The 15,720-nt window shown below is 63.4% G+C and overlaps 1 protein-coding gene across 1 annotated transcript; it reads right to left on the bottom strand.

The window, feature by feature from the left end:
• Positions 1–5,894: 5,894 nt before the first annotated feature.
• Positions 5,895–9,925, bottom strand: HRH3 (histamine receptor H3). Its single transcript, XM_032257110.1, has 3 exons — positions 9,644–9,925; positions 8,461–8,627; positions 5,895–6,852 (listed from the first exon to the last, which is right to left on the bottom strand). Exons 1-3 carry the CDS (start codon positions 9,894–9,896, stop codon positions 5,932–5,934), a joined length of 1,341 nt encoding a protein of 446 aa, XP_032113001.1. The 5' UTR covers positions 9,897–9,925; the 3' UTR covers positions 5,895–5,931.
• Between the last annotated feature and the right edge of the window lie 5,795 nt (positions 9,926–15,720).

The following is a 15,720-nucleotide window of genomic DNA, read 5'->3' as shown; positions in this document are numbered from 1 at the left end:
ATCATTTACCGAAAAATCATCTAACTTCCCCACTTTTCATTAATCAGAGACACAGACCTCCCATGGGCAGGAATGACCTGTTCTCCCCTGGGTTCGAGGATGCCAGCCTGGGCAGAGTCTCACCCACTTCAATTATAAAAACGCATCTTGTGTGGCCTTTAGGAAAGAAGGTGGACTTGATAACTTGTAATTAAGCTCCAGTGCTAGCTTCAGGCAGGGCTGGATCCAGGTGCTCAGACAACAGCATGGGGAATCTGCTTCTCCCCGCCTCTCACCTTGACTTTCCTTCGCTCTGGCTGCTCCAGGGGGACTCCCTCCACCAGGCAGCCTTGGAGGCAGCCAGGACGGCAGCTATGGCTGGAGACGGCACCACCTTCCCAGGCTCCCGGCCAGCGTCCTGGGACTCTGATGTGTCACCCCAGACCCGTCGTGGTGATGTTGCCCAGCCATGCCAGAGACCCACATGAACCCTGGAGCCCAGGGGTGGGTTTGGCCCCACCAAGCCCACCAGAGTGAGTGAGGAGTGGTTCCCCAAAGAAAACTGCATCTCCTGAGCAGGTGTCTGAGGCGTCCGGCTCAGGAGAGGAAGGAGAAGGTGGTCCTGAGAGACGAGGGCTTGGAAAATGGTCCCAGATTTGCTGCGTGATGACCAGGCCGCTTCACCTCCTTCGGCCAGATGAGCTGAGGAAAGGCCTCAGACCAGTGCCCGGAATGCAGCACTGTGCCCGGAGCCGTTCTGGTCGTCACGATGGTCTGAGCGCGCACATGTGCCTGGCAAAGTGATTCCTCCCAGGTGGGTGCAGAAAGGGACCCCTGAGGCTTGGCCCTGTCCCTCCCTGCTCTGGCCCTGCTGGGCTTCTCGACGGACCCCTGTGTGTCCTCAAAGGGAAACAGAGGCCCCTTTGGAGCTTGACCCTTGACCCTGACTCCTGCTTTGGGATCTGCTGCCCCTGAACGTTCCCCCCAGTGTCAGTCCCTGGATGCAGCATCAGGTCCAGGGAGGGATTTGACCCCCAGGGACACTGGGAGCAAGACATCCCTCCGTCCTCACCAGACTCCAATGAGGGGAGCCGTTTGGTGGGGTCTAGGGGTTGAGGGACCTATCTGAGGTCACACAGCTGGGAAGTGGCCCTGTTCAGATCGACCTTCCAGTCCAGCAGACTCCAGACCTCGTGCTCATTCCCCGCCCTTGAGAAAGGAAGGAGAGAAGGGGTAGGGAGAAGGCGATCCTCCGGGGACCTTGGCGACCTCCCCCAGCCTCCTCTAGCTGGCCACCTCCAGCCCTGCCTGCTGAGAGGCCTGACACTTGGTGATGTTAGCACAGCGCTGTCCGCAGCGAGCAGGTGCGGGCACCGCCAACAATGGAGCAATTTGCCGTAATGACGGGGAGGCCTGCAGCGGGCGCCAGAGCCACTTCCCGCCCGCCAGGGCCAGGGGCCTGCTGAGCTGCAGCCAGGCAGGGAGAGTGGTGCCAACTGGATTCGGAGGGCCAGGCGGAGGCCACCCAGCAACGGCCCTCCATCCACCCTGAGCATGGCCTCTGAGACCTACTGGGACAGGAAGGGGCAGGTCTGGCATCCTGCCGGGAAGCCTGGGTTCTAGTCCAAGCCTTAATGCTGGGTGGGGTGGGGCAGTCCCTGTGCCCCAGGCCTCAGTTTCCCCTCCAGACACACTTTCTGCCTGACAGCTGGGACTTCAGGTTCCACAGCCCACCCCCTGCTCCTCCCTTTTCTTCCCCCCAGTTCCTGCCCCAGCTTGACTGAGTGGGGTCTTATGCCTGGCACAGTGGCGGGACCCCAGTGCCACTCCATGGGTGCTTTCTGTTAAGATCGGCAGAGCTGAGGTCTGGGTCTGAGGCCCACACAGTGCTTCCTGGATGTTCCACTCTGCTCTTGCCCAGGGGGTGCCCCCGCCAGCAACTGCACACAGTGGTGTCCCTCCAGAGGGCACAGTCCACGGGAGTCGGGGAGCTGCTTACACCTGCCGCACTGTGGTGCCCAGAACACAGTAAGTGCTCAGGGACAGTGCACAGGGGCCAAAAGAGCATCAGCCTCAGAGTCACACCCTGCGTTCAGTCCTGGCTGCACCCCCAGCTGCCAAGTGTGGCATGGGCGGGGGTGTCGCCAGCCTCCCAGCCCTCAGTTCTCACATCTGTAGTATGAAGAGCATCCACACCTCCCAAGGTGGCTTCAAGGGCATAGAGTTCCCCACCTCGACCTGGCACCCAGGGGAGTGCCAGTAAATGTTGGTGGAAAGGCTCTTCACACCCCCAGGCCCGGCTGTAAGCACCGGGTGAGCTGGGGCAGAGACAGTGCCAGGCAGCCGCATTTCCTCCATGGCAAGGCTCCGGAGGCCTTGCCTGGGGCCCCAGTTCTCCCTTGTTGTGGCCCTGGCTCCCCAGTAACTGGGCCGTTCCTGCAGGACAGAAGTGGGGTTGCCTGCTGGGCACCCTGAGAGCTCAGGGCTTCATCCCAAGCTGGGAAGGACCCTCACCAGCATGTGCCCAGAACCTGCCCCAGGGCACCCCGTAACTGGCACGGCAGGTGAGCTGGCCGGCCACACAGCTGGTGGCAGCCTCTGAGGGCCTGGGCTGGGGGAGACCCTGCTGGCCTGAGCCCCTATTCCCTGCAGGCTGACTGGGGCCTGAATGTGGCCCTGCCTCCTGCAACAGAAGGGCCGAGGGTGTGGTCCTGAAGGCGGCCAGGCCGCCCACATGCACCAGGGCAGCCCCGTGCCCCCACACGCCCTGTTCCTCAGGGCCTCCAGGCTGGCTGCTGTTGGTCCAGCTCACAGAAGCTGGATTCCCTGTGCAGCCCAGTCCCACCACTGTGCCTGGCACACAGTGGGCACTCAGTAGACAGCAGTGGCCTGGGGGGGCAGACCCCCCGGGCAGCAGCTCCAGCCCAGGCCCACAGGCTCCGTCTCCCTCCCAGACGCTCACTCAACGAGAGAGGCCCCCTTGTGTGTTTGTTTGCTGCAGAACTCGGGTCCAATAGACTCGGTGTCTTTCTTCTGTCTTCCTCCATCACGCACAGGAGCTCCAGGGAGCAGCAGTTTCCAGAGACTGAAGGCAAAATTGCCTGAAAGCCTGTGCTCTTATCCTCCAATTTGCAGCCATTTAGCATGGCCAGGCAAGGGCGGTCGGGGCTCTGCTGGGCTGTCGGCGCAGAAGCGCCCATCACTGCAGAGAATGGTTCTTTGTCCTTTCCCAGACAGCTCTGGGGGGACCAATGCCCGCTGCGGAGCCAGGTGGCATGGTGCAGGGCCCACAGGGGAGGACAACGGCTGGCCTCAGGGCCACCCAGAGGGGTGCCCCACTCTGAAGCTGACATCTATCCTCACGGCTCCAGCTCTGCTTGGAACAGTGCCCGGCCCCAGGGGCAGAGGTGCACACAGGCTGGGACAAGGATTAGGAAGGCAGGCCCAGGTGTCCCCAGTCTCGTCCACCCTCCCTCTGGTCACTAAGATGGGTCTCGTGTGGCTTCTGCCCAGGAAGAGGAGCCTGCCTCACAGGGGTCCCTTGGGTGTCTGGGAGGCAGAGTCAGAAGTTAGGGAGAGGGAAAGAAAGCTGGGGGGGAGGGGGCGGGGGTGGAGCTTCAGATTCTGGGGAAGTTTGGAAAACAACAGTGCAGGTCTAGCTTTGGGGCATGAGAAAAAGGCCGGAGGCCCCGGGTTTTGCCATTAGCCTCTCCTCTGCAGTACTGAGAGCTGGCGTGGCCAGGACTGGTGCTTTGAGGGGGAGACGCAGGTCTCCCTGCCCTGGTGGACCCCACACCCCCAGCACTGGCTGTGAGGGTAGCTGGGAAATGGTTCACCCTGCGGTGGGAAGGAGCAGTGTGAGCAGAAGCGTGACCAGCAAGGCTGCACTGTCCGAAGTAGGGTGAGCTCTGGGAAGACAGGCCCTGGAGGCTGGAGCTGGGGGAGGGGAGGGGAGGCCGGGGGAGGGCACCTGGCGGGGAGGCCGGGGAGGGCACCTGGCTCACCGAGTTTGCATCTCACCTAGGTGAGGCTTGAGTGGTTTCCTTTTTTTTTTTTTTTTTTTTAAAGACGGGGTTTCACCATGTTGGTCAGGCTGGTCTTGAACTTCCGACCTCAGGTGATCTGCCCGCCTTGGCCTCCAAAGTGCTTGGATTACAGGCGTGAGCCACCGCGCCCGGCCGAGTGGTTTCAGAGTGGCCTCTGAGCACCTGGGTAAAGCTGGCGTCTGCCTCCCTCTCCTGGGGCCCATGGGGCAGGCGCAGCTGCCTTTGGGATTGAGGGCTCACGAGCCACAGCGGAAGGTGCCACCTTCCCTCTCTCTGCCTTCCTCCCAGTGTCCTCATCCTGCACCCTCAGTGCCACCTCCAGGCTTTTGCCCAGGACAGCTCCTCCCCCAAAGATGCCTTTTCTCCAGGGCTCATCCATCCTAGCAGTCCCTCCAGCTCAGTTCCAGCCACACGCCCAGTCCCTCCCGCCGGCCACTGCAGTCCCTCTGCCACGCAGCCCCTGCACATGCTGTGCGTGGCAGGGTCCTCCCTGTCCTGGGGGCAGAAGGGCTGCAGAGGCAGGGACTATGTGTCTGTGTTCTCAGCACCAGAGCGGGTCCCCCGAGCAGGGCATGGGCCGCGTCTCCTCAGCCGCCAGCCAGCTCCTGAGAAGTGCAGGGTCCAGTGGGAGGGCACTAGTGGGGCATGAAACCCTTCTTGGGATGAAACCCTGGTGTGGCAGGCTGGCCTTCATCCCCACTGCAGTCCCCCCACTTAAAACACAGAGACCTCAGCCTCACACCCATCTCTTGTCTCCCTGGGGTCTCCCCTCAAAGCAGGAAGGCTCTGACCACCCCGCAAAGTCCTCAGGAATCAGCACCAATAAAAAAATACACTTTATTGTGACCTCACGGTTTGCAGGGCAGTGCAGTGGGCACAGGCAGAGAGCATGCAGAGCGCATGGCACAGGCGCAGGGGATGTGGCGGAGCAGCCCCTGCCCAGGCACCTCCTCTGGACACCCCTTCACACCTTGGGACCCTCGGGCCCGACTGGGCCCCGTCCTCCCACAACCCCCAGAGGTCCTGGCTAGCAGATGGAGTGGCCGGGGCAGGCTTGGCCGCCAGGGCCAGTGTGAGCCCAAAGGCGGGGTGGGCAGAAGCAGCTGGCACAGCTCAGCCGGAAGCCTTAGTGGAGGGAGGAGGGCGTGGGAGCCCACACCTGCCAATCCAGCCCTGAGCTCCTCAGCAATTTTGTCTCTCTTGATTAAACATCCCAGGAACATCAAGTTCACAGACATGTTTTCTTCATCTTTCTGAAAACACCCAGAATGGAAAAGCAGAGAACAGCTTCGAGGTTCCTCGGGCCCCTTGACACTTTTGGGGGCAGAGAGAGTTGGTGGAAAGGAGGTGAAAGGGCCAGGACCGAGGCTTATGCAAGAGACAGACAGCAGCAAAGGCAGTGTCCTGGCTTGTATGGGGAGAGGGATGGTGTGCAGGTGTGTGCGGGAGTGTGCAAGGGTGTGCAGGGGTGTGCAAAAGTGTGCGGGGGTGTGCAGAAGTGTGCACGTGCAGAGGCAAACTGCTAGAGCAGGAGGCCTGGAGCACACCCAGGTGCTTGCTTTGGGAAGAAGACCAACCAGTAACTGAAGGGCAGACACCACCAGGCATTGCACTGTCGGTGGGGGGTGGGCAGCATGTCTGGGACCCTCCAGACTGTCCCTCCCGGTGGAGCCAGAACGTTGGGGGCAGGGCCGACCACCCAGCCTCCAGTCGGGCCAGTGAGGGGCCCTCTGGCCAGCCCAGGAAGGTGCCTCCATGGCAGGGCAGGTGGCCTAAGAGAGGCTGCCGTGGCATTAAGAGAGGGCCACAGACACGGCGGGGCTCACCCCTGGGGTAACGAGCTGGGTTGGGGGCAGCAGGGTCAGCTGCCCAGGAGATTTGGCTAAGAGAGAGGCTCTGGGCCTGCTCACTTCCAGCACTGCTCCAGGGAACTGTGGGGCTGGATTTTGAGCCTCTGGGGGCAGAGCAGCTTGGTGAAGGCCCTCCGGAAGCTGTGGTGGCACAGTGGGTACAGGACAGGGTTGACAGCTGAGTTGACCCACAGGAGCCAGAAGGAGGTTTCGTACCAGTAGTCAGGGACGCAGTGGCCGTGGCAGGCAGCCCGGATGATCATCAGCAGTGTGTACGGGGCCCAGCAGAGCCCGAAGATGCTCACGATGACAGCCAGTGACTTGGCCACCTTCCTGTCCCGAGACAGCCGGAAGCGCTGGGTGAAGCTCTGGGATACCATCTTCATGCGCTTCTCCAGGGAGGCCGAGGATGCCGATGGCTTGGAGCCCCTCTTGAGTGAGCGCGGCCTCTCGGTGCCCCTCGAGGAGCCGGAGCTGGAGGTGGGTGAGGCCGCAGAGCCGCCCCCACCGCCACCCCCGAGGGCCGCGTCCCCCGCCTCAGCACCTGTGGCAGCCTCACCCACCCCATACCTGTGCAGCGGCATGGCCTCCCCGTGCCCCTTCCGCCAGCAGCCCCAGCAGCCAGGGGGCGGCCTGCGTGGCGAGGGCTGGGCCTCGGGTGGGGGCTCGGGGCCGGCTGCCTCTCGGGCCCCATCCAGCCTGAGGCGGGTGCGTCTCTGGATGTTCAGGTAGATGCTGAGATTAAAGAAGGTGACACTGAGGAAGGGAGTGAAGAACTCCAGCGTGGAGGCCGTGATGAGGAAGTACCAGTTGTAGAAGAACTCTGCGTAGCAGTGGCCCTCAGGGATGGAGCTGCCTCCGGACAGGTACTCCCAGCTCAGGATGGCCGGCCCGTACAGCAGGAAGGCCAGCACCCACACGAGCAGCATCTTCCGCACGGCCCGCCTCGTGTCGCCCTGCTGGGCCCGGTATGAGACCTGCAGATGGGCAGGCTGGTCAGGGGCAGGGCAGAAGGAATATCGGACTGGGTATGCCCGGCAGCCTGTGGGCCCTGTGTGGGCTCTTCCCTCAGCAGCAATGCTCCTCCCTTCCCCTCCGGTCCTCCCTCCTTCCCTCCCTCTTTCCCATCCCTCCCCCTTCCCCTCCCCCGTGGTGTCCTGGGCTGGCTGATGCCCTGCCACACTCAGTGAGAGCCTCAGAAGTTTCCTGAGACCAACCCGAATCCTCACTCTGCTAGGCTGCCTGCTTACCATCCCCTACCAGCTGTGAGCTCCCTGGGGGTCCTGTCCTTGGCCCCTGCACCCTGGGACCAGACTTAGCATGGGCCCCAGACCACCTGCACACACAGCTGTTTCTGACATGATGCATCCTGCAAAGGCCCGAGCCATCTCCAGAGGTTGGAGGTGGGAGGTCCAGCCCCACCCCTGCTCAAGTGCTCGAAGCCCTGGAAGCTGGAGGTGCAGGAGTGAAGCCATGAGCTGGCCCACTGCTGGGAGACATCCCCCCAACTGCAGAACAAAACATCCCAGATCGACAACTCGGCCTCTGGAGAACAGGGAGAGAAGGCAGGGCCCTCCCCAAGGCAGAGAGCAACCAGCTGGTGGGGTAGGGGCAGAAGGGCCAAGGGTCCCACTGAGGGGTCTCAGGTGGGACAGCTGGAGGAGGAGGACCTGAGAGCCTTGCCGCCCTGCCCCGCCAGCCTGATGGCATTTACCTTGATCACAGCTATCGCTAATGAGAGCTGGGCAGAGCATCCCCACGCCAGGCTCTGGGCTAGGCTGCTTTCCCCTTTGAGGCAGCTCTCCTTGTGCCCCATGCCTAGGGGCTCCAGGAAAGGAAGGAGAGACCACATGGTGATGGGCTCAAGAGGACCCCAAACCCAGGCTCTCTGCACCCTGTCTCTTGGCCTGTCTAGGCTAGAACGAAACAGCCTGCCCTCAGTACTGCAGAGGACCTGATGAAGCCCTGGGGAGGTGAGCTGCCAAGGAGAAGATGAGAACTTTAGCAGCGGCTCCCTGGGCTGCACGGCAGGGTCCCTGACTCAGGGGGCCCCTCCCACGAAGGGAAACGTGGAGCCAGGATCTGCCACCTGTCTTCCTGGGGCCTGTGTGTTATCCACGCTTGCACTCACACATGTGAGGAATGTTGCCCGGGGCCTGTGCGTGTATGTACACTTACACTCATGCATGTGTGAGGGATGTCGCCTGGGGCCCCTTTGCATGCCTGCACTCACACATGTGAGGGATGTCACCTGCCTTGCCAGTGCCTGTGTGTGTATGCACACTTGTACTCTCACATGTGTGAGGGATGTCACCCAGAGTGTCCCGCCCTAGATCCCCCCTTAACTCAGAACAGCTGTGTCCAGATTCCCTGCCTCCTGCCTGAGCCAGGACAGTCTGGCTGGCAGCCATGGCCCCGAGTGGGCAGCTGGCCATTGAGTGGCCCCTGTGTCAGCAGCAAGGCCAGTGGGACCAAACCCACTTCTGCTCAGAACTCAGAAGTGGCCGTCCCCATCCCAGTGCCTCCCATGGGCATCCAGACCGTCCCTGCAGGAGTGAGCAGGGGCTCTGCAGCCCAGGACTCACGGCTCGGGTGACTGACAGGAAGCGGTCGTAGCTGATGAGCACGATGTTGAAGGCAGAGGAGGTGCACAGCAGGTAGTCCACCACCAGCCACAGCTTGCAGAGGCCCCGGCCAAAGGTCCATCGGCCCGTCAGCACATAGGGCACATACAGCGGGATGCAGAAGGCGCCTGTGGGGAGAAGGGCCACAGTGGGACCATGCCACCAGGAGCCAGGGGACAGACCAACCTCATCGCAGACACTGGCGGGACCTGGGGTCACATAGTGGCTGCCTTTCTGGGACCAGCCACCCTCATCTTACCGCCCCCTCCAGCTGGTCTCAGCCACACACTCTGCCCTGCCACCAGCCTTCACCCCTACATAGCTCCCAGCACCACTGGTGTCCCCTGGACCTGGGGGCAGGAGGGAAGATCCAGGCATAGGGACCTCTGGCCACCACAAGACTGGGAGAGCCTGGAGTCGGGACTCCCTGGACTTCTGTCCCGCCCTCCCAGCCCTCAAAGGAGGAAAGAAGATAACTTCCCTCTCCCCTTCCTCGAGGGACTCCAGCCCCAACCCTCCCTCTCAGCTTAGACAACGAGAAAGCCTTTCTCCTGGCTGACAGGGCACTTGGTTGCAGCCGCCAGCCGCTACTACTGCCAAGCCCGGCTTGGAGCGTCTGGGAGACGCACCTCACAGCCCCAACAGGTGTCTGACGCTCCAGCCCCCTCCGCGTGCCCCGCCCCCCAGCCGGCAGCAGAGTCTGGACACGTGAGAGCGCGCTCCTCCGAGCGTCTCCCCCACCCCCACCTTCCGCACGGTCCCCTCCCCCAGCACAACTCTAAAAATCCCCCTTCCATGTCCCCTCCCCCAGACCTTCTCTAACCCGTCCCCCTGCGCCCTCCGCGCGTCCTAAGTCCGCAGCAGCCTTTGTTTGGCTACGGCGCAGGGGCCAGCGCTGCACCCGCTGCCTTTGCGCCTCTGAGCCCGTGTCCCTTCCCGGCGACACCCCTCCCCAGCCCCTGTCCTGCGGCCTGAGTGGCAAGGAACTTCGCCCGTGCCCCCCACCCCATGAGCTCCGGACGCCCCCGGCCCACGCCGGGCCGCCTGGTGGGGCGTGTGCCCGCGGGAGCCACCCGGGTCCGCGCTCCAGTCCCCGCCGGCTGGCCACGCTGGGTCCCACGGCTGCAGGGGACTGGGGATTTACCCACGAGGAAGTCGGAGATGGCGAGGTTGAGCAGGAAGAAGTTGTTCTGGGTGCGGAGGCTCGAGTCGGCCACGAAGGCGAGCATGACCAGCGCGTTGCCCAGCACCGTGGCCACGATGAGCAGCGCCATGAGCGCGGCCAGCACCGCGGTCCAGGCTGCCGAGAAGCCGCGCGCCCCGCCCGCCGCCGCCGCCGCCTCGCCCGCCAGCGCCCCCGAAGCGTTCAGCTGCCCGTCGGGCGGCGCGCGCTCCATGGCCCCGCAGGCTCACGCGGCTCCGGGACGTGGGGCAGGGCGCCGGCCGAGAGCTGGGCGGCCGGAAGGGGCCCCGGCCGAGGAGCCTCGTCTTTGTGGGCCCTTGGCCGGGTCGGGGTCCCCGGGGGGCGCCCAGCGCATGGTCCGCGGGGCCAGGGCCTGGGCCAGGGCGGGTGGTGCCGGGGGGCCGGGGATGGATCCAAGCCCGGCGGGGCCGGCGGCGCGGCTACTGCAGCCGGAGAGGAAGCGGAGCCGGAGCCTGAGCCGCTGCCGGCGCGACCGTGCACCCCGAGCGCAACGCGCAGCCGAGTGCGCCCCGCGCCCTGCCCACCGCCCCCCGCGCCCCGCGCAGGGCCCCCGCCATTGGCTGCCGCCCTCGCCCCGCCCCCTCCCCCGCCCCGCCCGGCGCCGGCAGCACCACGGACAGCGCCGCGTGCCCGCCGGGCAGGCTGGAACCCAGCCCCTGCGCTCACACTGCGCTCACCGCAGCTGGCTGGGCGCCCGGCCGGGGCTTGGCCGGGTCTGGGGGCTCGCCTGTGGTCAGTCAGCTCGCGCACTCGGAGCCGGGGTCTGGGTTGCTCGGCCTTTCCCGTGCCCTCGGCCCTGGTGACCCCTGCCGGGTCATCATGGGGAGCCCTGGCGCCGGTGGGGACGTGGGGTGGGGGTGGGGGAAACGCCTGCACCCGCTCTCCGGGGAACTTGCCCTGTGGGGCCCTTCCTCGGTTCAGGTTTTTAGAATGTAGGTCTCCGGGGAAGGAACGTCTGGAGAAGAAGGGTTGGGGGGGGCTTGGAAAGCCGGTGCCCAGACCAGGGGTCCGCTCCACCTCCCGTTTGCACGGACCCTGAGTGCCAGCCTCCCTGTGGACAGGACCCAGTGCAGGGTCCGGGGTGACCTGCAAGGTGCAGGCAGATGTGGAGTTACATAAGGGAAGATGAGGCGCCGGGCGGACCCAGCCGGAGGGGAGGGCATCAGGCCTCGGCTCCGGCGGCCTCAGGCTGAGGAGGGAGCAGGAAGCCCCTTGGAGCCCAGCCACGGACCCCGGTGGACAGAGGGGCAGTCGCCGCTGTAGCGGACAGACGAGGTCACTGCGCTCAGGTCGCAGGTGGTGGCTGTGTTAGCGCCTGTGGGAGGGGACGGGGGAGGAGAGGATCGGTGGCGGGAGGAAGCACCCCCACCACCAGACACATGCGCCCAGATACACGGGGTCAAGGACAGATTCCGCCTGAAACACTCAGGGCAGACAGACATGCCCACACTTAGATACACAGACACCCACAGGCCAGGGAAGCAGCCGCCAGGCTGAGCACCCACCAACAGGAGACACACATCAGACAGCAGACAGGGAGGGAGCCGCGCCTCAGGAGAGGGAACGCAGCCACTCCGCTCTGTCGCCAGCCGCAGGCATCCATGGTGCCTCAAAGAGGGCAGAATGCGAGTGCCTGGTGGGGGGCTGCAGAGGAGACCTGGGCGCTGACACCCACCATCACTCCCTGTGTATAGCAGCTTCCCCATCCTGTGGGGACCCACCCCTTTCCCTGGCTCCCAGTGTCACTTCAGAAACTTTGAGGAGAGTGGGGTGGGGATTCCTCTGCTGCCTCCCCAGGGCTGACTGCAGGGAGGAACCCCCAGACCCATGGCCCCAGCCAACCCACTATTCCTTGGCTTCCAGGCGCCTGCTCTCGGGGGAGGGGCTCGGCTTCCCTCTCTGACTACCTGGTTGTACTCATCCCACTCCACCTGCAAACCCGCCTCTTCGTACAGGCTCCCCAAGGTTCCCTGCACCCCACCCCAACTCACCCAGTGAGGAGGGGCTGTGCCTGGACCAGGGAAACATTTTCAAGCGGAAAAGTTTCATGAAGTCAGGCAGCAAGGGGCTGTGGGGCCGCAGAGCTGCCACCCAGGCCTGCTGCAGCCCTTGACTCACTGTCCCCACCCAAGCCAGCAACTCCCTGTTGAATGGACCCCTCCCCAGGCCCTGCTCAAGTGCCCAAGTGCCCGCTGAGGCCAAGGGAGATGGCATTGGGTGGGGTTAAGAGGGGGCCCTGGCTCTCTCCTTCACTGGCTGGAGCCTCAGTGTCCCCATCTTGGAATGGGGAATATAAATTGGAACCCCAAGCAGAACCAAGGATGAAGGGGTCTGCAGGCCCACCTGAACATTCTCCCTCCCCATCCCTCCTCCCCTGTCATCCACAGCTGCCCAGGCTTCCCCATGCACTGACCAGCCCTGGAGAGCCTGGGCAGTGCCAGCCTGGGCCAGATGACCCAGGCAGAGGGAGCTTTCCTGGTACTCTTTCTGCCCCACAGCCACAGAGGGGATACCTCAGCCTACTCCTGGCCCACAGCTGTTATGAAACCCCAGCGGAGCCTGCACCACGATCCAGGGGCCCACGGAATCTGAACCCACAAGTGTGGAATCCCACACAGCGTGGCATCGGCCGGGGGACCCACTTCTGCAGCTGTCACCATGGCGGTGACAGATATCCATCACACGCCTGTGGGTCACCTCAGGATTCCCTCGCAGGAAGTCAGAAGAAGGCCCAGAGGTTCGGCCCCTGGCAGTGGGGACCCAGCTGTGTGACCCCAAGTGAGTTACCAAACTTCTCTGAGCTGCTGTGGATGGAGGCTGCATGGAGGGGAGAGGGCCTGGCTTGGCCTGGAGAGCTGGTAATGGCTGTGGCTGGCGGCTGTGAACGCCCCCTATCGGCCAGACTCGGTGGGAGGGCTTGGTACCTGACCTCACCAGCGCCCCCTACACCATAAAGTTGGGCTGGACTCGCCGCCCTGCAGCACTGGTGAGCCCCCTGCCCGAGGTCACGCAGGCCCACCCTCTCCATGGGCACGTGCGTGTCCCAGCCTGAGGCTAGCAAGCACACCAGCATGACCAGCAGCCATGTGAGAGGCCTGCGTCCTTGCCCAAACAGAAGGCTGTTGTCCTCTGGGCTGGGGCCTGACGTGGCCAAGGCCATTCAGGGTGCCTGTGGCTGGACCCTGTGTAGTCCGTCTAGCCCTGGGGCCTCTGTCCCAGGGAGCAGCCACTCCAGTTGTGTAGAAAAGGAAACTGGCCAGGGGAGGCCATCCCTGCATCAGAGGCAGAAGCCAGTGTCCTGGCAGAGCCCGGGAGGAAAAGGGCTGGAGATGGAGACAGGACTCTGGGCTGGAGCCAGGCAAGCAGACGTGACCGCGGGCCTCACTGGATGGTTTCCGATCACAAGGAAACACCCGCCGGAGGCCATCCACGGGCAAACACCCATCGTAAGCCAGCCGCCCTGAAGACAGAACATTAGCAAGGCCTATCATCGGCCAGCCTTGAACTGGGGCATAGCATGAATGCAGTGGCCACACCAGAGGCTGCCCGTGGGTCAAAGGGCACCGATCCCCACCTCCCAAAGCCCACCTGCTGCTGCTACCCCTGAGTGTCTGGCTGCCAGCAAGTGTTCACCACCCGGCCCCAAGAGGGAGGGGGACATTCCCAGAGGAGAGCAAACAGCCACCGGCTGGCAAGCTGGCTCCGTGAGATCCCCTTCCCTAGTCCTCACGGGCCACAGACCTGCTCGGGTGTAGGTCGGCCTCTCTCACCTGCTGAGCCTCCACCGTGGTCCAGGGGCCTGTGGACTCCAGCTCCACAGGCAGGGACTCCTACACAGTGTGGCATCTAACCAGGGGACCTCTTCCCATGAAGGCGGAGCCAACGTGGCCTCCTGGCCACGGGCTCACTGGGTCTAGCATGCCATACCACCCAGGAGTAGCCTCTGGAGGCACACCAGCCTTGGGCACTCACCCACGAGGCTGGCGCTGCCCTGAAGGACACGGACGACAGAGCAGAGACCTTTCAGTGGCACCACATCTCCAGCAAGAAGACCACAGGCCTTCTGGGCCAGGGAAGGAGCAGGAGGGGCCCCGCCTAGCACCCACGGGGGAATCTGAACTCAGCTCTGCAGGGCCTGAGCTTCTCATCTCTGAGGGACACCTGCTTACCGGGGACAGCTTCGGATGGCTCCCAGGCACTTTGAGCTCCTGAGCTCCGGCAGACAGACAAGGAGCCACCTTTCTATGGGGGTAAGTGGCCCTGATCAGCAGGAGGAGCCGGGGCTGCTGTTTCCGGGAGAGGAGGGGTGGGAGGGGGTGAGTGAGACTCAGGGCCCTCTGGGAGTCATGGCACTGCCTGGCCGGATCATTTCTGTGCATGGACAAGCACGGCCACCCCAGCCTGAGATGGTCCAGTGGCCACGGCTCAGGGAAGGAGCGTGAGGCCCCAGGACCTGCAGTGGTGACAGCCAAGGTGGGAGAGTGCAGGAGGAAGGGGACGCATGTCAGGCAGGGCCCCAGCTCAGCTGCCCCTGCTCCCTGGCCCTCAATCCTTCACAGGTCTCACCCCAACACAACCACCCCACGGGAAGTCTTGGCATCTGCTTCCTGAGGACCCACGTTGACCCAGCCCAGGTTCCAATTTTGAAAGGGTGGTCTGGGAATTTCCACTGAGGAGACACAGGAGCAAAGGGAGGGAGAGAGGGAGGTGGATGTTGGAGGGAGCAGAGTTCCAGGAAGGGGAACAGCAGAAGTGAAGGCCAAGGGGTGGGGCACCTCTGTGTTGCAGGCGCAATTCGGAGGCCTGTGAGGCTGGAGCTCGGGTGGGGTCACGGGGGGCGCATCGGAGGGGCAGGTCTTGTAGCCCCTGGAGCTGCTGCAAGGATGCTGATGCTTTCTCTGACAGGTTCTCCAGGAGGCCTGGGGACGCTTTCACAGGATCCCCTGACTGCACTGGAGGGTGGTCTCTAGGTGGATGACGACAGAGAGCCCAGAGGGGCCGCGCTGCGAGACTCCAGGTGGGAGGCACTGGTGACTGGGGGACAGGCAGAACGGGCAGATTCTGACACGAGCTGGCACGTGAGGGGTGAGAGCGCAGAGGAGGGGAAGGACCCAGCCCAACTCCACAATTTGGGCTCAAATGCCTCGAAGGAGGTGCTGAGAATGAACCCGAGGGAGCAGCTTTGGGGATGAAGAGGTGCCCTGTTTGAGGGCTTCGAGGCTGAATTGGCAACTGGACGTTCAGGAGATGAGGCTGGTCACATGGGCAGTGGGGGCTGGGGTGAAAGGAGCTCTGGGCTGGCAGCCACGCTGGTGTCACAGCAGCCAACAGCAGGACGCTGTCCCATCACCCTGTGCCATTGGGGAGCAGCTCTGCCACCAGCATCTCTGGTGCCCAGAAAAGACCCTTCTCTTTGGAGCCAGTGGTGTGCCCAGGTGCTGTCCCTGCAGAGCTCTGTCTCTGCTGCCTGGGGACACAGCTGTTAGTGAGTAATATAGGGGTGAGGCGCGGGGCCACCAGGGCCTGTGCAGGACAATTGTCCTGCTAGTTGCAGCCAAGGCACCTGTGGGGGTCCGGGGCCAGCTCTGTGCTGTCTCTTCCAAGGAACCCATCTTTGCTTTCTCTCTGCAGGAGCTCATTTGCATATGGGAATTAAATTTTCCTTTTTTGTCCCACGTCTTTCTTTTCCTGTGACACTCTGAGCCAGCTCCGGGTGCATCCTGACGAGCTCAGGGCCTGGGTGTGACAAGAGTGGCGTCTGAGGCCACCGACTTGGAATAAAAAGTCAAGTCTACTTTCCCTGCCTTTGTAGACCAGGCAGAATTGGGCCCAAGGCTTGGGTGGTGGGAAGGGGAGAGGGGACAGGAGAGCCAGACATTAGTCACTATAGTTTGGTTAAAAGTGACAGAGCCCAACCCAAAGGGACTAAGGACAAGGAGCATTGCTGTTTTCCACGCTCACAAAGTCCAGGGGCTGAGAGCTCCAGGCACAGCCGCACTGCGCTCAAGTACAGCCAC

This window comes from Sapajus apella, unplaced genomic scaffold (assembly GCF_009761245.1).
Source record: "Sapajus apella isolate SASKATOON/1434 unplaced genomic scaffold, GSC_monkey_1.0 scaffold96, whole genome shotgun sequence".
Lineage (NCBI taxonomy): Eukaryota > Metazoa > Chordata > Mammalia > Primates > Cebidae > Sapajus > Sapajus apella.
Note: the sequence above shows the minus strand (reverse complement) of the source record. Positions and strands in the feature narration are given on the sequence as shown.

What these genes read in the sequence shown, in the direction of transcription:
- HRH3 (XM_032257110.1), bottom strand. Translation starts at nt 9,896, where the DNA reads ATGGAGCGCGCGCCGCCCGACGGGCAGCTGAACGCTTCGGGGGCGCTG. An exon ending in CATCTCCGACTTCCTCGTGG is followed by an intron (nt 8,628 to 9,643) that starts GTAAATCCCCAG and finishes TTCTCCCCACAG; the next exon opens with GCGCCTTCTGCATCCCGCTG. An exon ending in TCCTGTCAGTCACCCGAGCC is followed by an intron (nt 6,853 to 8,460) that starts GTGAGTCCTGGG and finishes GCCCATCTGCAG; the next exon opens with GTCTCATACCGGGCCCAGCA.